Genomic DNA, 15,176 nt, shown 5'->3' on the forward strand with positions numbered 1-15,176 from the left:
TTATTTTGCACCTTGGTTTTTCCACACGCTTCTTGCGACCCTGTTGACTATTTTGAATGAAACGCTTGATTGTTCGATGATCACGCTTCAGAAGCTTTGCAGTTTTGAGACTGCTGCATCCCTCTGCAAGATATCTCACTATTTTTGACTTTTCTGAGCCTGTCAAGTCCTTCTTTTGACCCATTTTGCCAAAGAAAAGGAAAAGTAAGACAACATGCATGAAGAGGATGATGTGGACAAAATACTCATTTGCCTAATAATTCTGCACTCCCTGTAAAGTTAAAAGATTAAAACTGATAAAACAAGTTTAAAAAAAGAGACTTTGCCATTTGATTACATTTTGTATGATGGATTATACAGAAAAAGTAGAATTGGGCTGAAAGACCTTTCGCTTTATCACCTATTCAGGTTGTAAATCGTGTTTTTAAAAAGTAACTAAGTAACTAATTACTTTTGAAAATAAGTAATCAGTAAACTGGATTGCTTTTTTGGGGAAGTAATCAGTAATTAGTTACTGATTACTTTTTTCAACTAACTTGACCAACACTGCATATACCATATACACCTGATTATTGGAGTGCTGCAGAAATAGTTAATGAAAGGTTCTCCTTGCTCCACAGAGCAACGCTGAAATTCTGTCAGAGTGCCCATTAGGTTTTTAGTCACCTCCTTGACTAAGGTCCTTTTAGGATGATCACTCATATTAGGAAGTGTCCTGGTGTCCACAAACTTGTCTCACTGGGACTTCCAACATTTATAAAATGTAGATATAAATGTAAAGTTAGATTACTGGCTCCACTATATGCTGTCAATGTTCTACTTCCAGTGCAGCAGGAGGCAAGTAGTCAGCAAGAAACTCTGGAAGAGAGAATCCAGTTTCCTTCATCTCAGAATGTACCCCATAAGCAAGCAATTAGGCATCTCCCAGGTTACTTACGTGTGACTCAAAGCAGTTCATTGGAATGTCTAGCAAAAATAAAAAAAACGAAGCTTACTGACTTCCCTTCATGTTTTATTGTTAAGCTTTAGCATGGTGACATTTGAAAAAGAAATACAATCAGCAGTGATTGATCAGAGCTGAAGCAATGCTGTTTATGACCACACGGTATTCCAAATTGTTTTAACATTGTGATACAACAAATTAAGATATAATGCTTGCTTTGACACAGCCTTAGGTGAGAAAACACATCTTCCAACAACATCTGGAATTAACATTAGGAAAACTGAAAAACAACAGTTTCAACATTTTAAGAGCTTCATGGTGCCTTTAATAAATGCAATAAAAACATAAGACTTTACATTCAGCTATAAACTGTCACTTAAAAATTAAAATTCAAGTGAGATTAAGGACATTAGGCTGCACTGAGCAGTCTGGCATGCCATTAGCAGTTTATGTTAGTATAAAATTGTATTTCGTCATTATGTTGAAGATGTTGTTTTATTTACAAAGAACTGGCTATGTAATTTTTCCTTGTGAGAGTAAAGCGTGCAAACGACAACCGCAAGCTCTAATTCACATTACTCTTTACAGTGTAATATAATGGGACTATTTACATTTGATTAAGTGCAAAAGATATACTGGGATTTGTTCAATACTTTAAATAAACACCCAGGACTAACAAAGGCACAAGACCACATATGTAGGTGATGCATGTATCAGACGAGCCATCTGAGTTCTTACTGTGGCCTGTAGCCACCCAGCTGAGGCATGTAGCTGGAGACCGGTGCTGGTATCCAGTCATCAGATTGGCAATCTGCAGGTGCTGTGTGTTCAGTGTCTTCTTCCAGGGGACAGAAGTCCAGCACCTCTTGCTGCTCCATCTCCAACGGGTTGAAGTCATTACTGTCGGTGGCATTTTCATTCCCTGCATTGTGAGTAAAGCAGGGCTGTCTCAGGAAACACTGTCTGCTGCCCTCCTGCACCATGGTGTCATGGTTCTCTTCACAGTCCAGCAGTGGCTGTGTGGACTCAGACCGTGAAAAAATGGACTGCTGGGGCAGAGAGCTTGGGTTCTGGCCCTTGTAACCACTGGAGGCGACTACAGAGGAGTACTGAATAGTGCTGGCCGTGGTGTCAGCCATATCACCACCCTCATCACTGTCAGACACACTCTGTCGAGGTGAGGACATGCAGGAGGAGCCACCGATTCCACTGCTGTGCTCCTCAGACAGATACTTGTCCTTTTTCAGAGGCAGACTTGCCTTGTCCTCCTCAAATACACACTTTGCATCACAAACATCCACATTAAGCACACTGATGCCAGATAGACAGTTCTCTCTTGGTGCCTCTGCCTGTAGAAAAAGAAAGCAAAAGAGAAATGCATCTGATTAAATACAAAACGGGACAGTATTAAGCTATCTACAGATAAAGACATATTAGACATATTAGTCAGTTTTAAAGCCTAATTTTGCCGTGCCACTGTAACTCAGTGCTTCAGCAGGCATCCACATGCCACTTGGCCAAAGTACAGCCCAGGTTCGAGTTCAAACCGTGGCCCTTTGCTGCAAGTTTTCCCCCTCCCTCACCACTTTCTTCTCTATCTGCACTGCTCCACTATCCAATAGAGGCAAAAATGTTTCAATAAAAAAAAGCTTGTTAGTTTGACACCTCTGTGCTTCCTCTCCTATGAAAGGGATTTGAAAATTAGGACACTATTAATGGGGTAATTCTTTTAGTCACTGGACCTCTCTGAAAGCTGTACCTGCAATGCTTTCAGCTGACATTTTATGCATGACACGAAACATGGAAGACAGTTCTTCACTCAGTACTCTGACCTTGTTGTATGAGGCAAGTGTCATTAGCTAACAGAAATGTCTATGCAGTGATGACAAACAGGGTTGAGAATGAGCAATCTGCTTTATGCAAGCAATCATTTGTGCTATGTCCTGGTGGTTTAATATTTTTTTTATTACCATTATTCTGGTCATGCTGACACACTAATGCAGGGGTGTCAAACTCAAATACACAGTGGGCCAAAATTCAAAACTGGAACAAAGTCGCGGGCTAACGTTAATATTTATTGAAAGATATTTATTCCTCCAGATATAAGAATGAATCTTTTCTTATGGACTCAAACACGTTTTGCTGAAAAACTGAATATGGAACAAACAAAGCTTAATACTAAACAATATATATATTAGCTGTATAATACCAGTAGGCCAGCTCTAATAGTAATTTGGTATGGCTTCGCCAAATTTGGCCTGCAGCCTAATTACATTTGGCCCACGGGCCAGAGTTTGACACCTATGCACTAATGTGAAACTCTTACTTTCAAAGGATAATCTGGAGACCAGTTTCCAATGGTGCTATCTCCGGGATTTGGAATCTGAGGCCAAAAGTTGTCCTTGATCCTGTAGAAAAGAAAAAAACAAAACATACTTATATAGAAAAATACAATAACTCCAAAAATATTGAAATCACAGTTTCAGTGGAGCTATTATGATGAATATTGTGTATGAAGTAATGAATGTTTACAATTTTTAAGATTGGTATGCTCAAAATAAACTAGTATTATGTGCCTCATCCAATGACTAAAGTGCTGTACACCCAAAGGCACGTTAAAATGCCTGCAGTCTTGGAAAAGGTAAGATGCAACAAAGAGTAAATGGAAACCCTAGATGTACGTGTTCAGTTTACAGCCATTCACTGAGAGGCGGTAAACATCCCAAGAGATATTTATGGGTAACTTACACATCTTTTTTGCAGAAACAGAGCAGCATGGTCATGAGAACAACAAACAGAAACCCAAGGCTCACTCCTACCACAATGCCTTCAATTTCTCCTGGTGCTGTGAGGTGAAAAAGATATATAGATAAGACAAAGGGTTAACAGCAATTCAAAAACCAATGGTAAAAATCTAAACTTCAATTAGCCTCTCATCCAAGACGCTCCAGTAGCCTTCTTTTCAATCTCTCAAGATTACAACACCTCGATTGACTGAGACCCTACACAGACACTTTGGAAAAGGTAAAACTGACTTTGTGACATTTCTCAACTAGTTGGATCATGTACTGACCATATTTCAGAGTAGTGAACGAGTGGTTAGAGCCATTGACTGAGCCTCTGATAGTTGAAGCCTTTATCCAAATGTCATACTTTGTGTTGCGTGATAATGATGTCAAAGTGTATGAGGTGGTGTTAGCTGGCACAGTTATGCCTGCAAGAAAGAACAACAGAAATCAAAGGTTAGCCTGGCAATTGAGTGTTTTCATTTTAAAAAGCTAACCTAACAGTTCAGCACAACATGGAACCAGTAGATACCACGAGTTTCAGTCCCACTTCGATAGTATATTGTGTAGTTTGTGATGAAGCCGCGTCGTTTTATCAGAGGAATCTCATCCCACTCCAGCTTGGCTGTGTAACATCCTGGGTCACCACTCAGGTTAACAATAGGGCCTTGTGATGGAACTGTACAAAAAAATAAAAATAACAACAAACTGACTTTAAGAACATCTCTGTGGAAATAACTGATAGACAATATATAACTTGTCAAATGATTAATATAAAAATTTTGCATAGAATCATCAAATGCATTCTATACAATCTCGTTAAAATGACATTATAACGGTTATGGCGTTAACATCAATTTTACGAGATTAACAGCATTATTCAAATTATAATATCCACAACAATTCAAAATACAATGGTTTACTATTGATTAATTGACAAGTATGATCTCTTACCTCCTTGTTCAAAATAGGCTCGTTCAAGGACTGGCTTCCCAACCAGTTCGCCATTTGGGCCATATAGAGGGTACACTGATATTCTGTATTGAACAAACTGCTTAAGGTCCCCTAGATTTGACATCAAGGTTAAAAAAGGGGGGAAAAGCACTCTTTAATTAATAGCAATCTTATACAACATGCAGTTAGAGTAAAGCAACAGAAGCTATTAGTATTAGCAGCCATAGTAAAAGTTAACTTAAAGGTTTTGCTTTAAGATCCGCTGCAGTGTATGCAAAATATATTAATTCCTTGTTACAAGAGAATACTTTCTTGCTTTAACAAGGTTGTATTAAAGTCACTATAACATATTTATCATTTGTGTTGCTTATCAATAAGAAACTTGACTCTTTATAACACCATATCATTATCATTAAACAATGAAATCAGAGACTAGCTTTTTGACTCCACCTTTTTATCGCTTTTTAAAAAGATCTACCTAAAGTGCCATCTGCACAGTACAGTCAGTCTCCTCTTTATGACAGCTCAAACTAAACAACAGCTTCAACAACAGCCATGACACGAGAGAGATTTTATGATGGGTGCCATATGCCTTTAAACAACTAAATGAACATTCTCCAAACGTGGTTATTCCATATTTCTTCAAGAGGGTTGTACAACAACTTTTTGTTTCCTAAACCCTCAGAAAAACAGAAAAAATACCTTTAATTGCAGTGTAGTTTGTTTTTCCATTTTCCCTCTGCCAGTTTCTCTCACCATCACTGACCCATTCCACCACATACTTGGACACTGTTCTGTTAGGGGGTTTCCATGAAAGAAACAGCTGACCGTTATGGGACTGTACCTCCGTTTTTTCCACTGCAGGAGGTTCTGTAACAGACACACACACACATGAAATAACAAATATAACCATAGCCCAATTTGTCATACATTCGGTCTTGATTTGGACCAGACTTAGTGAATAAACTACATTTAGTAAATTATAAAACTCATCTGACCTCGAGTTAAAACCTGCTAAGAACTTTGAGTTAAAGTTCTGAAATTATCTACTATGTGTATACTAGGCATATAATCATACATTACTCACACCACTATACTGATTCTGTTAACTGCAGTTTTATACCTGGGGCTTCGCAAACAGCTGAGAGTTAAAAATTATGATCATAAACCACATGGCATCCTGGTTCATGGTTGCTGCTGGGTCCCTTTGGATACCATCGTACGTCTCTGTTACTGTTACTTATTAATCAAGAACATTCTAATTTGTGTGTGTGATTTTATGCCGAAAATATTATCTGGACTGCTTTAGATTATATGTCACAGTTGTGTCTAAATGTCACGCCTGTAAATTCAAGGTCAACATGGACACTTACCCCGTGTTTTGCGGGAAATGATCAACTTTGCCTGAGGAGATGCCCCCACAGAATTTATGGCTGTGACATACACGGTCACAGACTCCTCATCATCCAAGGTAATCGTTTTTAGTGGAGTGATCTGTTTTTTACTTGAGCTGCCATCTGTCAGACTTCTGTTCACTGGAATAATCTCCCAAGTTCCATTCCTGATACTATCCTTTTGTTTCTCAATCGTTATGTTAAATCTTCTTATCCTCCCATTGGAAAACTCTGGATCCTGGATGAGCAAAGTTGCAGACAGTATGCAGACAGTTCTCATTATTACACAAAAACAACCAACATGACTGTTAAATAGATAACTATCATATCTGATATCATATCTCACAGTACAATAATATTGAATGGGTTGCATTGTTGTATTTTGTCATGTTTCTCAGGTCTTTGTCTGAATTTCTACGAACATTATTGCTAAGGATTGTCTTATTGCATTGGAGTCACACTGGGTTAAATATGTACACTTGGGTTTTAAGGGGTATTTATTATTTTCTTCTTTTTTTTGGGTTGTATGGAAGCCCCAAACGCAATTTCATTGTTCTTGACAATGACAATAAATAAATAAATACTAAATACTAGGGACCAAAAAATGGTCCCGCCCGATCAGCGGACGAAGCCGCTGCTGCACGCCGGAAATGAGGCTTCATTTCCGGCAGGTCTGTCCAAGCAGCCCGCTGTTTTCCAGCAGGGATCAAATGTGGAGCAAGGGCGCCACCCGGTGGACAAATAAAAAAAATTACAACTCTAAGGCTCATAGACCAAAACGAAAGGGAAACATAAGTAATCACCAAGACATTAACGGTAATAATTCTGCAGTGAAAAATAGCGTTTATAATGGAAGTCAATGGGCCAAAAATGGTCCCTAGGGCTCTAAGAGGATGTGTATTGTTAGCTTAGCCACTGAAGCTAATTTAAGGAAGTCAGACTTGAATTTTGAAATGAAATTATGCCAAACTTTTTTTTAGAGAATTTGGCTATATTCCATTCAACACAGTGCAAATGGCTTGTAACTGAAAAACTAAAGGGACCAAAAATGGTCCCAGGGCCTAAGAAGGGCTAGCATAAATGCTAAAAAAAACCCAAAATGCCAGTGTGTCTATGAAACAAAATTATTTATGTTATTTATCACACTGAACAGTGTGTTCAATAGAGCCCGACAGATAAATCTGTGGGGCCAATATATTGGCTGATATTAGTTACTTGCCAAAATTTTGGTATAGCCACAAATATCAAATTATGCCTTAAAAAATAAACAAGAGATGAGAGAAACACCCTTTATCTATGTTAACACTGTTGATGTTACAATATGTAACTTGCCTGTTAGTAGCATATATTTGAAAAGCAAACATATGCAATTACAACAACTGGTGCAAAGTGCAAATCTACAACTTGGTGTGACAATAAAATAAGATGATTTTTAAACTGGATTGTTATATTATCCGAATAAGGCTATACATAAAAATTAAGGAAATCTTTAGTGTGTCTGAAAGAAAAGAACAAATATTATTAAATGACCTCTCGTATTCCAATTTTTAAATCTGTTATTCAAACCATTGACTATATCCAGGACTATATCGCAATCTGTCCAACTCATTCATTCTATTCTGTTAAAATTTTATTGATCTAGCCATTCATCAAACTGCTTGCTATAATGAATAAAATATTTTAACTATAATTAACTATACTGAAGACTATGAAAATAGTCTATGACAGTCTGTTCTAACATGTTGGCTGTGGTGAGTTAGGGTTGGCAGCAATAGTTCCTTTTGTTTGTGTTTTTAACTGGTTCAGTTCAGTTAAAAATGTATCTAAATGTTTTGGTCCATCTGTAGAATGTCTATCATTTATGTTAAACCTTTCATGTCAAATAAATTCTAATGCTTTGTGCTTATGACAACAGGAGTATTGTTAGATAAAACTGTTTTTAAATGTTAAATTGAATGTGATGGAAATTTACCTTACAAATGAACTCAATTTGTCGTTTATTTAGGCCTTCCTCCGACGTGATTATCCATACATCTGGTTTACTTTTTGGTACTAGGTAAAAGAAAAAGAACAGAATATTAAATCTTTTAGTTTATCAAAAGGACAAAAGAACCCGTAAACACATGGGTGGACAATGTATGCAGTTTCACAGGTTCAGTAAATCTTCTCACTGCCAGAGGTTTTTATTTTCAATCTTTATGCTTTTGGATACAAAAAGCTCTTGAGGACTTCAGAGTCTGAATAGTTTATTCATCGTGTATAACATAGTATTAAGTGAACAATTTATTAATCATAACTGTGCTAATTGTCTGTAGCAAAATATTTCATTTGATGAAATGCTTTTACTGAAACTAGTCCGAACTGGAATTCATAATACTCACAATCCTCTGGTGTTCTCTCGGTAACGTTGCTACTCCAGTCACTCCAGTAACCACAGTGCTTGTTATTATTATTATATTTGCACCGTACCTGAGTGACATAAACTGTGTCTGGTTGCAGGTTCTGGAGTCTAAAGGACTGTATATACCTCGAAGTGTCTGCCAGAGGTACCTAAAAACATAAACCATATGTCACTTAAAAATAAAACAAGAGTTAATATGTACCAGTCTGAGAAGAATCACATTTAAAATATTAAGACTCTAAGATTTCAGCAAATACAGGACCCTCTTGCTTTGAGGCAACAGTACTAACCACAGAGCCACTGTGTTACCATTTGAGCACCTTGAGCAAGTGCTACAAAGATAAAATGGTGTACACACTGTACAGGGACACTGTAGAAGGTTGTATAGAACACAAAAAAACATATTACTGTGCTAAAGTAAACCTTCATTCTCAATCACTCTCAAGAGCTTTGTGGAGAACAGATTCAACATGTCATGAAACTAAATCAGATTTTCTTAAAATTGTCAGTAATACAATTTCTGCAGATTTGTTCATTAATACATAACACAACACTGGAATCTTAACTGATTTACAGGTTTACACAATAGTTTGAATCTTTTAGAAATATGGTAATATTGTCTTTTACAATGGCAATTTTTGATGGAAGGGTATACAAACATACTTACATAAAACCACTTTTGAGATCCCAATGGGCAGAATCTAATTTCATATATCGTTTCCAGATAACTTTTATCAATAGAAGAATTCCAGCTCATCACAAGGGAGGTGGGAAAAACTGCCTCTGAAATGACTGCGACGGATGGAGGCTTTGTTTTTACTGTCACACACACACACACACACACACACACACACACACAGAATTCAAGACAATCAACATCACTTAATCTGAATATACGTTTTAGACTACTGGCTCAGAACATGCAAATATGTTAAACATAATAATCAAATGTACTATTTACTTACCAAAGCAATTAGCAAGCTTTATCAGATGTTCAGACTCTTCTTTTCCAAGTTCATTTTGTGCCACCACCCAAATCTCCAGTTCCATATGATGAGGAAAGAGATTCAGATCCACTGTGGTTTTGTTTACTGGCCCTAATATTGATGCAGTATAAATTTTATCACTAAAAAAAGAAGTAGAAGACAATTTACTTGACAGTAAAACCTACACAAAGCTTGACAACTGGTATTCATTACAAGTTTAAAAAGTCACATTACATTTAGGTGGCATAATGGTGCAAAGATTTGCACAATCAGGGTATGCATGGTCTCTTTGCCCCTGCATGGGTTCTCTTGAGGTACTCTAGCTTCCTCCCACAGTCCAAACACATGCATGTTAGATTAAGTGGTCAGGATAAATTACCCCCTATGTGTCAAGGTGCCCATGTTTCGTGTGTTCATATTTGATTGTGGCCGTGTGGCTATACAACTTGACACTGACAGACATTACATGTTTAAATTGTCCATACCAGGAACATAAAAATGTAATACAACACTACTGTGATGAGCTGGCTTTAACATACAGCTTGACTTAGTTTCACCATAATGAATGAAAAACAGAATTGTAAACAAAAAAAGTAATGATTCATGAAGCGTGTACTCACCCCGTTTGTCTAATAAACAGTGTATAATTTGTAGGGACAGCTTCCGTTTGATGTCCTACTGCTTCCCACTGACATTTGATGTTTGATGAGATAGTGTCGCTCTCCTGAACTGCTATACAGGACAGATTCTTTGGCTTCTCCGGGCGATCTGATATTTAAACAAAACAAAAACTAAACTCACAAAGTTTATCTCTGCATGCCACAAAATTACAATTTTCAGTGCATTTTTTCTGTATCATTATCAGGTGGTTTATATATATATATATATTAAATTTAAATTCAGCTTACAAATGAGGACAAAATAATTACCCCTTTATGAAATTCAAAGTTTTTATCAAAGTTTTGCTGTTTGCTTTTTAACAGAGAAAGGGATTTTCAACATAGTATTTCTTAACAGACTAGTTTTATTTAGAAAACAGCATTAAGTATTTATATTAGCCCACAATAAGAAGTATTTCACCCCCCAAAAATAAATAAATACTGGCAACGGCCAGTGGTACCCTTCAGCCTCCAGATACATCTATGGTATCAACGTTTCTCCCATTTTAAACACTACAGCCAGATGAACATTTTTGGCATTTCCTTGCCTGTATGATTCAACATACATCAAGACAACACTACAGGCTGTTTTCTCCAAAAAATGATACACAATTGACTAATAGCATCAGGGTTAATCATTTTAACCCTGGTATTAGTTTGTCTTAACTAATTTTGTTTCTGTGTGCAAAGTAAAATAATATAGATATCCAAAATAAAACCAAGATATTTGGAAAAGCTGTGTTTCACAGCACTTGGAAAATACTTGAATACTTGAAAATTAAATTTTCATAGGGGGGCTAATAATTCTGTCATCATATACTATTGGAAACACAGAAAGGAAAACAAACTACTGTTATCACAACCGATCGAAAAAAAAAAGAGTTATAGCTGCATTTGGGTAAAAACAGCAATAGATTTTCAAGTTATGACAATAAGAACTTACAGCCTTTCCTCAGCCAAATCCCATGAGTAAATTTGCCCCTGTTTAGGACAACATAGTGTGACTCTGTCTTGCAGCTGCAAAATAACCATTCAGACTTTTCACTTCTGATGGTGACAGTGACATTAAGTGCTGAACTGTTGATCTTGATGTAATGCTCTTTGGGTATAATTTCAGAAAGCTTCCAGTAGAGATCATCTGCTGTGACTTCAGTTGTGTTGTTGATCATGCAGATAGCTGTCAAGTTAGACCCAATCTGAACCACTGGAGACTGTGGGGCTATCACCAAATGATAGTCGTCTTCTGAAGGTCAAAACAAAAAACCAAACACACACAAAAAAAAAAAGTAAACCCACATGCAGAGTAAAACTCAGAAAAATATAGCTGATGAGCACTGTGCTTGTGTCAGCAACAAGATTATTAATACATTTCTGTGAGTCTGAGCCATCAAATTACCCACAGTTCCTGTCACAGTCTAAGCAATACAACCACAATAGGAACATCTGCTGCTAAGTGTGATGAGACGTGACCACATTCCTCTTTTTAATGCAACATTAAACTCCGCCTGTCACGGCAACATGGACACACATGGTGTCCATGGTTATACCAAGTCAGAAAAATAATCATCTTTTACACTAGTTACAGTACAGCACAATGTCTTTACAGTCATTACATAATTAACATTGCAGTTACAATTTCCCAACTTTTGGGATATATAAGGTTGAGGTGGAGGTGGGCATAGCTAAAACGTTGTGCTCATCATGCTGGCTTGTAACTAGCTTCCCTGAAACAGAGAAAGCTGGAGGGATTCTGATGGCCCCCAAACATCTGTACATATGAAGTACAGATGTACAAATTATTTAACCTTTACCATAAATGCTTTTTTTTTTTGCGCATCATTCACGCTTACGTTTGAAATCATCAAACAAACTGTATTTTAAACAAAGAAAACCCAGGTAAATACAAAATTGATTTTGTAAATTATTTGAATTATAAAGGAAATAAAGATATCAAAACCAACAAGGCCCTATGTGAAAAGGTAATTGCCTACGAACCTAATAGCTACCTGTGCCACCATTGGGAGGAAGAACTTCAATATAATGTTTGCACTATCTCAGTTCTTGATAAATTATGAATTAACTGTGATTAATCATATGTTTCAGAAAGCTGAGTTTAATTTCGGTGGTCACACCCAGATCGATAAAAACCAACAAAAATAGAACTTGTTTGACAGAGCGAGGCAGGCTAAAAGATCTCAAAACAAAGCAAAAATATCAGAAATCAGGAAGGGGCCATATTCATTCTCAGAGAATTGTAATTCTTTAGGTAGTGAAGCTAGTCTTCCCTAATCATTTGGGAAGCATTAGCTGCCAAATCTGCTGCCAATTTACAAAGACAATAGGAAGAGCTTTAACCATCACTTCATTTCAAAGGTAGAGGTGGAGTAAGAAACCATCAATTTTCTTCTGTAAAGAATAACATACAGAAACTGAGCAGAAAAACAATGATATGACAGACAAAATTGACACCAACAAACACAACAGACACAAGGCTGGAGAAAAACAACAGACAAAAAAGAAACATCTCTTTTGATGTGTCATCACAGACAGCCATGTGTCTGTAGTAGGTAGCAAACTATCATTAATTTCTTCATGCAAAAATAAATAAACAAATAAACCGACTGATCAAGATTTTTTTTTACTAATTAATTTTAGGTCCTGTTAGGTCTCACACTGCTCTTCTGTCTAGCTCTCCTTTCCATATGCTGCTCCCCATCTTACCTGAGCTTGTCTGTTTCAATATCAACTGCATGTGCTTTTTCTCACTTGTCCTTACTAACCATATGTAATAAAAAAAAATTGTAAAACTATATATGTGTTGTATTTTCAACTTTAACTTTTTAATTAGAATTCTCTGTCCAGAGGCCTGCTCTTTTTTTTCTTTAAATCACCTCAATTCTTCAATTTTGAAAAGTACAGTTTATCTCAGCCTTTACAAAAAAGGCCTGCAGAGGTAAAGTTAAAACAAAACACTTCATTTGCATTTTGAACTGGTACACAATGTCAATGACAAAACACTGTTTCCACTCTCACATTAGTTGGATAGAACCAGTGTCTAGATGACTAATTAGATAATTCATTCAAATAAAGCCAGTGTTACATGTAGCACAACTGCTCAGAACTGATTCTGAGTCTATTTTTTGTATGATTTGGCTTGCCTCGGCCTTTCTGTCCTGTTTCCCTCCTTAAATGTGGCTTATTGATTGTGACCATTACTGATGAGGTTTCAGCAAATAGTAGATTGATCACCTGATCAGGTCTTTGCTGGATTTTGTTTCTTCTATTTTTAAGGAAATAATTTTCAAACACTCTTCAATTACTGTAGATAGTGTTTTAGGACTGTCACTTCTTTTGTCCTCCACTGTCCACCAACCTGGCAACTTAAAATAGGCTCTTTGCTAAGTTGTCTGTTATGTGTAGACAACACTAAGTTAGGTGCCTTTTTATATTTGAATGATTTAGTGTTAAGGGTCTTAACAAAGAAAAGAAACAACCCTCTTATGATAATGGCCAGGAACAAAGACTGGACTGAAAATGAAAGTGAAATGAGTGGGGGGGGAAGCAGCCAGTGCTTAGGGAAAACTGTAAAAGACCATCAGAAAGCCAGGGGAACTAATGCTTAAAGATATGTCAATAAAAATGAGTACAAAATCTGGTTCTCTAGAACCACAATATAAAGAAATAAGCAATGAATCAAGATTATTCGCTCTATCACCGCCACAAAACACACATGCTAGGACACAAGGAATCAGATGAGAAAGCTCTATTTTGTGCATCATCTTTGCAGCACTAAAGAAAGGCTTTTATTAGGTAACAACTGCATCACCTCTAAAATAACCCTTTGGTCCACATCTCACATGAAGCTGCATCGCCGTTTTCCCTTTGACAGATAATAATTCTCAAATATGTAATCAGCAATGTTTACTAGTACTTGTATTTATTACTGAGCTGATATCAATTCAGCCAGTATTTTTTACTCACAATTGAATTACCTTACCTTGAACGTGGTAAAATATGCTTAAAAAAACCTTCTGAAAGTGTGTTATTATACCCACACTGGGGCAGCAGGAAATATGACACTAAAAATGTTGTCAAAAACAATCTACATTCTGAGTGTCCATTTTGATTCATTCTTGCGTGTATACTAAAAGATAACACTCCCCAGTGACTAAAGATGAATTGTACTGTTGATGATACTGACCAGCAGCGAGAACAGAAGCCAGCCAAGCTAAAACCCACAGATGGAGCACAGCCGCAGAGACCATGATGACAACGACTATATAGAAAGACAAAAATAAATAAATAACACCAGTTAGGAAAGAATTGTATCTGTTTTGTTTCAAACACACAACTTCGCAGCTTGTTTTAGCATCATCTGATCGTACAGCGTTGAGTTAATTAAACTGAATAATCATTTACTGAGTTTTTCATACGTTTAGTAATAACTGTAATACCACAGTAATAACAGTAATAACTGTGATACTAATAATGTGGCAAAGACACTTTAAATTTAGGATTTCATTACGATGCTACGAAACAGCAGCTAGCGTCGATGCTAGGAACCCATGTCCACGGCAGTCACGTCGCATTAGCCAACGAACTCACATTGTCATTCCTGCTAATTGTAGTGTTTCCACAAAAACAATCAAAAGAAATCGGTCATAACTTACGTAAAAGTTATCCGTTACTGTCCTTGTACAATGCTGGTTAGCCGCGTAGTATATTTATGTACACCCAGCAAGTGTCTAGACAACTTAAACAATTTTTAGATACCATTTCTCGCTCACCGTGCGTCTGGTTCTTGGTATAAGACCACCCACTTCCCGTCAAAGGTAAGCCTGTGTCGCAATAGGTTACGTAGCGGCGCTACTCATTAGCCGATCTCACAACGTCGTGATGGCCCTAAACCATTTCTGCTGTGTGTCTGCCATATTGACTAAGCGTTTTGATATCTGGTGAAGTGCACTCGTGACTAAATGCTGTTTGCTGATTTTACAGACAAACTGTCAATTAAACAACTTTGACGAATCGGAGACTTTTGCTGTGTGTGTTT

The 15,176-nt window shown here is 36.9% G+C and overlaps 1 protein-coding gene across 6 annotated transcripts; it reads right to left on the reverse strand.

The window, feature by feature from the left end:
* Nucleotides 1-999: 999 nt before the first annotated feature.
* il6st (interleukin 6 cytokine family signal transduce) lies at nucleotides 1,000-15,059 on the reverse strand. 6 transcript variants are annotated; one of them, XM_086301605.1, is made up of 16 exons: nucleotides 14,911-15,059; nucleotides 14,325-14,399; nucleotides 11,067-11,363; nucleotides 10,085-10,232; nucleotides 9,444-9,604; nucleotides 9,146-9,297; nucleotides 8,459-8,627; nucleotides 8,050-8,129; nucleotides 6,057-6,315; nucleotides 5,386-5,553; nucleotides 4,684-4,794; nucleotides 4,262-4,408; nucleotides 4,017-4,157; nucleotides 3,692-3,788; nucleotides 3,270-3,351; nucleotides 1,000-2,292 (listed from the first exon to the last, which is right to left on the reverse strand). In XM_086301605.1, exons 2-16 carry the CDS (start codon nucleotides 14,386-14,388, stop codon nucleotides 1,678-1,680), a joined length of 2,691 nt encoding a protein of 896 aa, XP_086157731.1. In that variant the 5' UTR covers nucleotides 14,389-14,399; nucleotides 14,911-15,059; the 3' UTR covers nucleotides 1,000-1,677. The 6 variants fall into 6 exon arrangements, with proteins under 6 accessions (XP_086157731.1, XP_086157728.1, XP_086157730.1 ...); XM_086301602.1 differs by having other exon boundaries at nucleotides 11,067-11,366; XM_086301604.1 differs by having other exon boundaries at nucleotides 14,794-14,953.
* Between the last annotated feature and the right edge of the window lie 117 nt (nucleotides 15,060-15,176).

The sequence above is a fragment of the Aulonocara sp. 'chitande type north' Nkhata Bay genome, linkage group LG7 (assembly GCF_057382095.1).
Source record: "Aulonocara sp. 'chitande type north' Nkhata Bay isolate Kocher_YH1m ecotype deep benthic linkage group LG7, A_spYH_male_GT1.1, whole genome shotgun sequence".
NCBI lineage: Eukaryota > Metazoa > Chordata > Actinopteri > Cichliformes > Cichlidae > Aulonocara > Aulonocara sp. 'chitande type north' Nkhata Bay.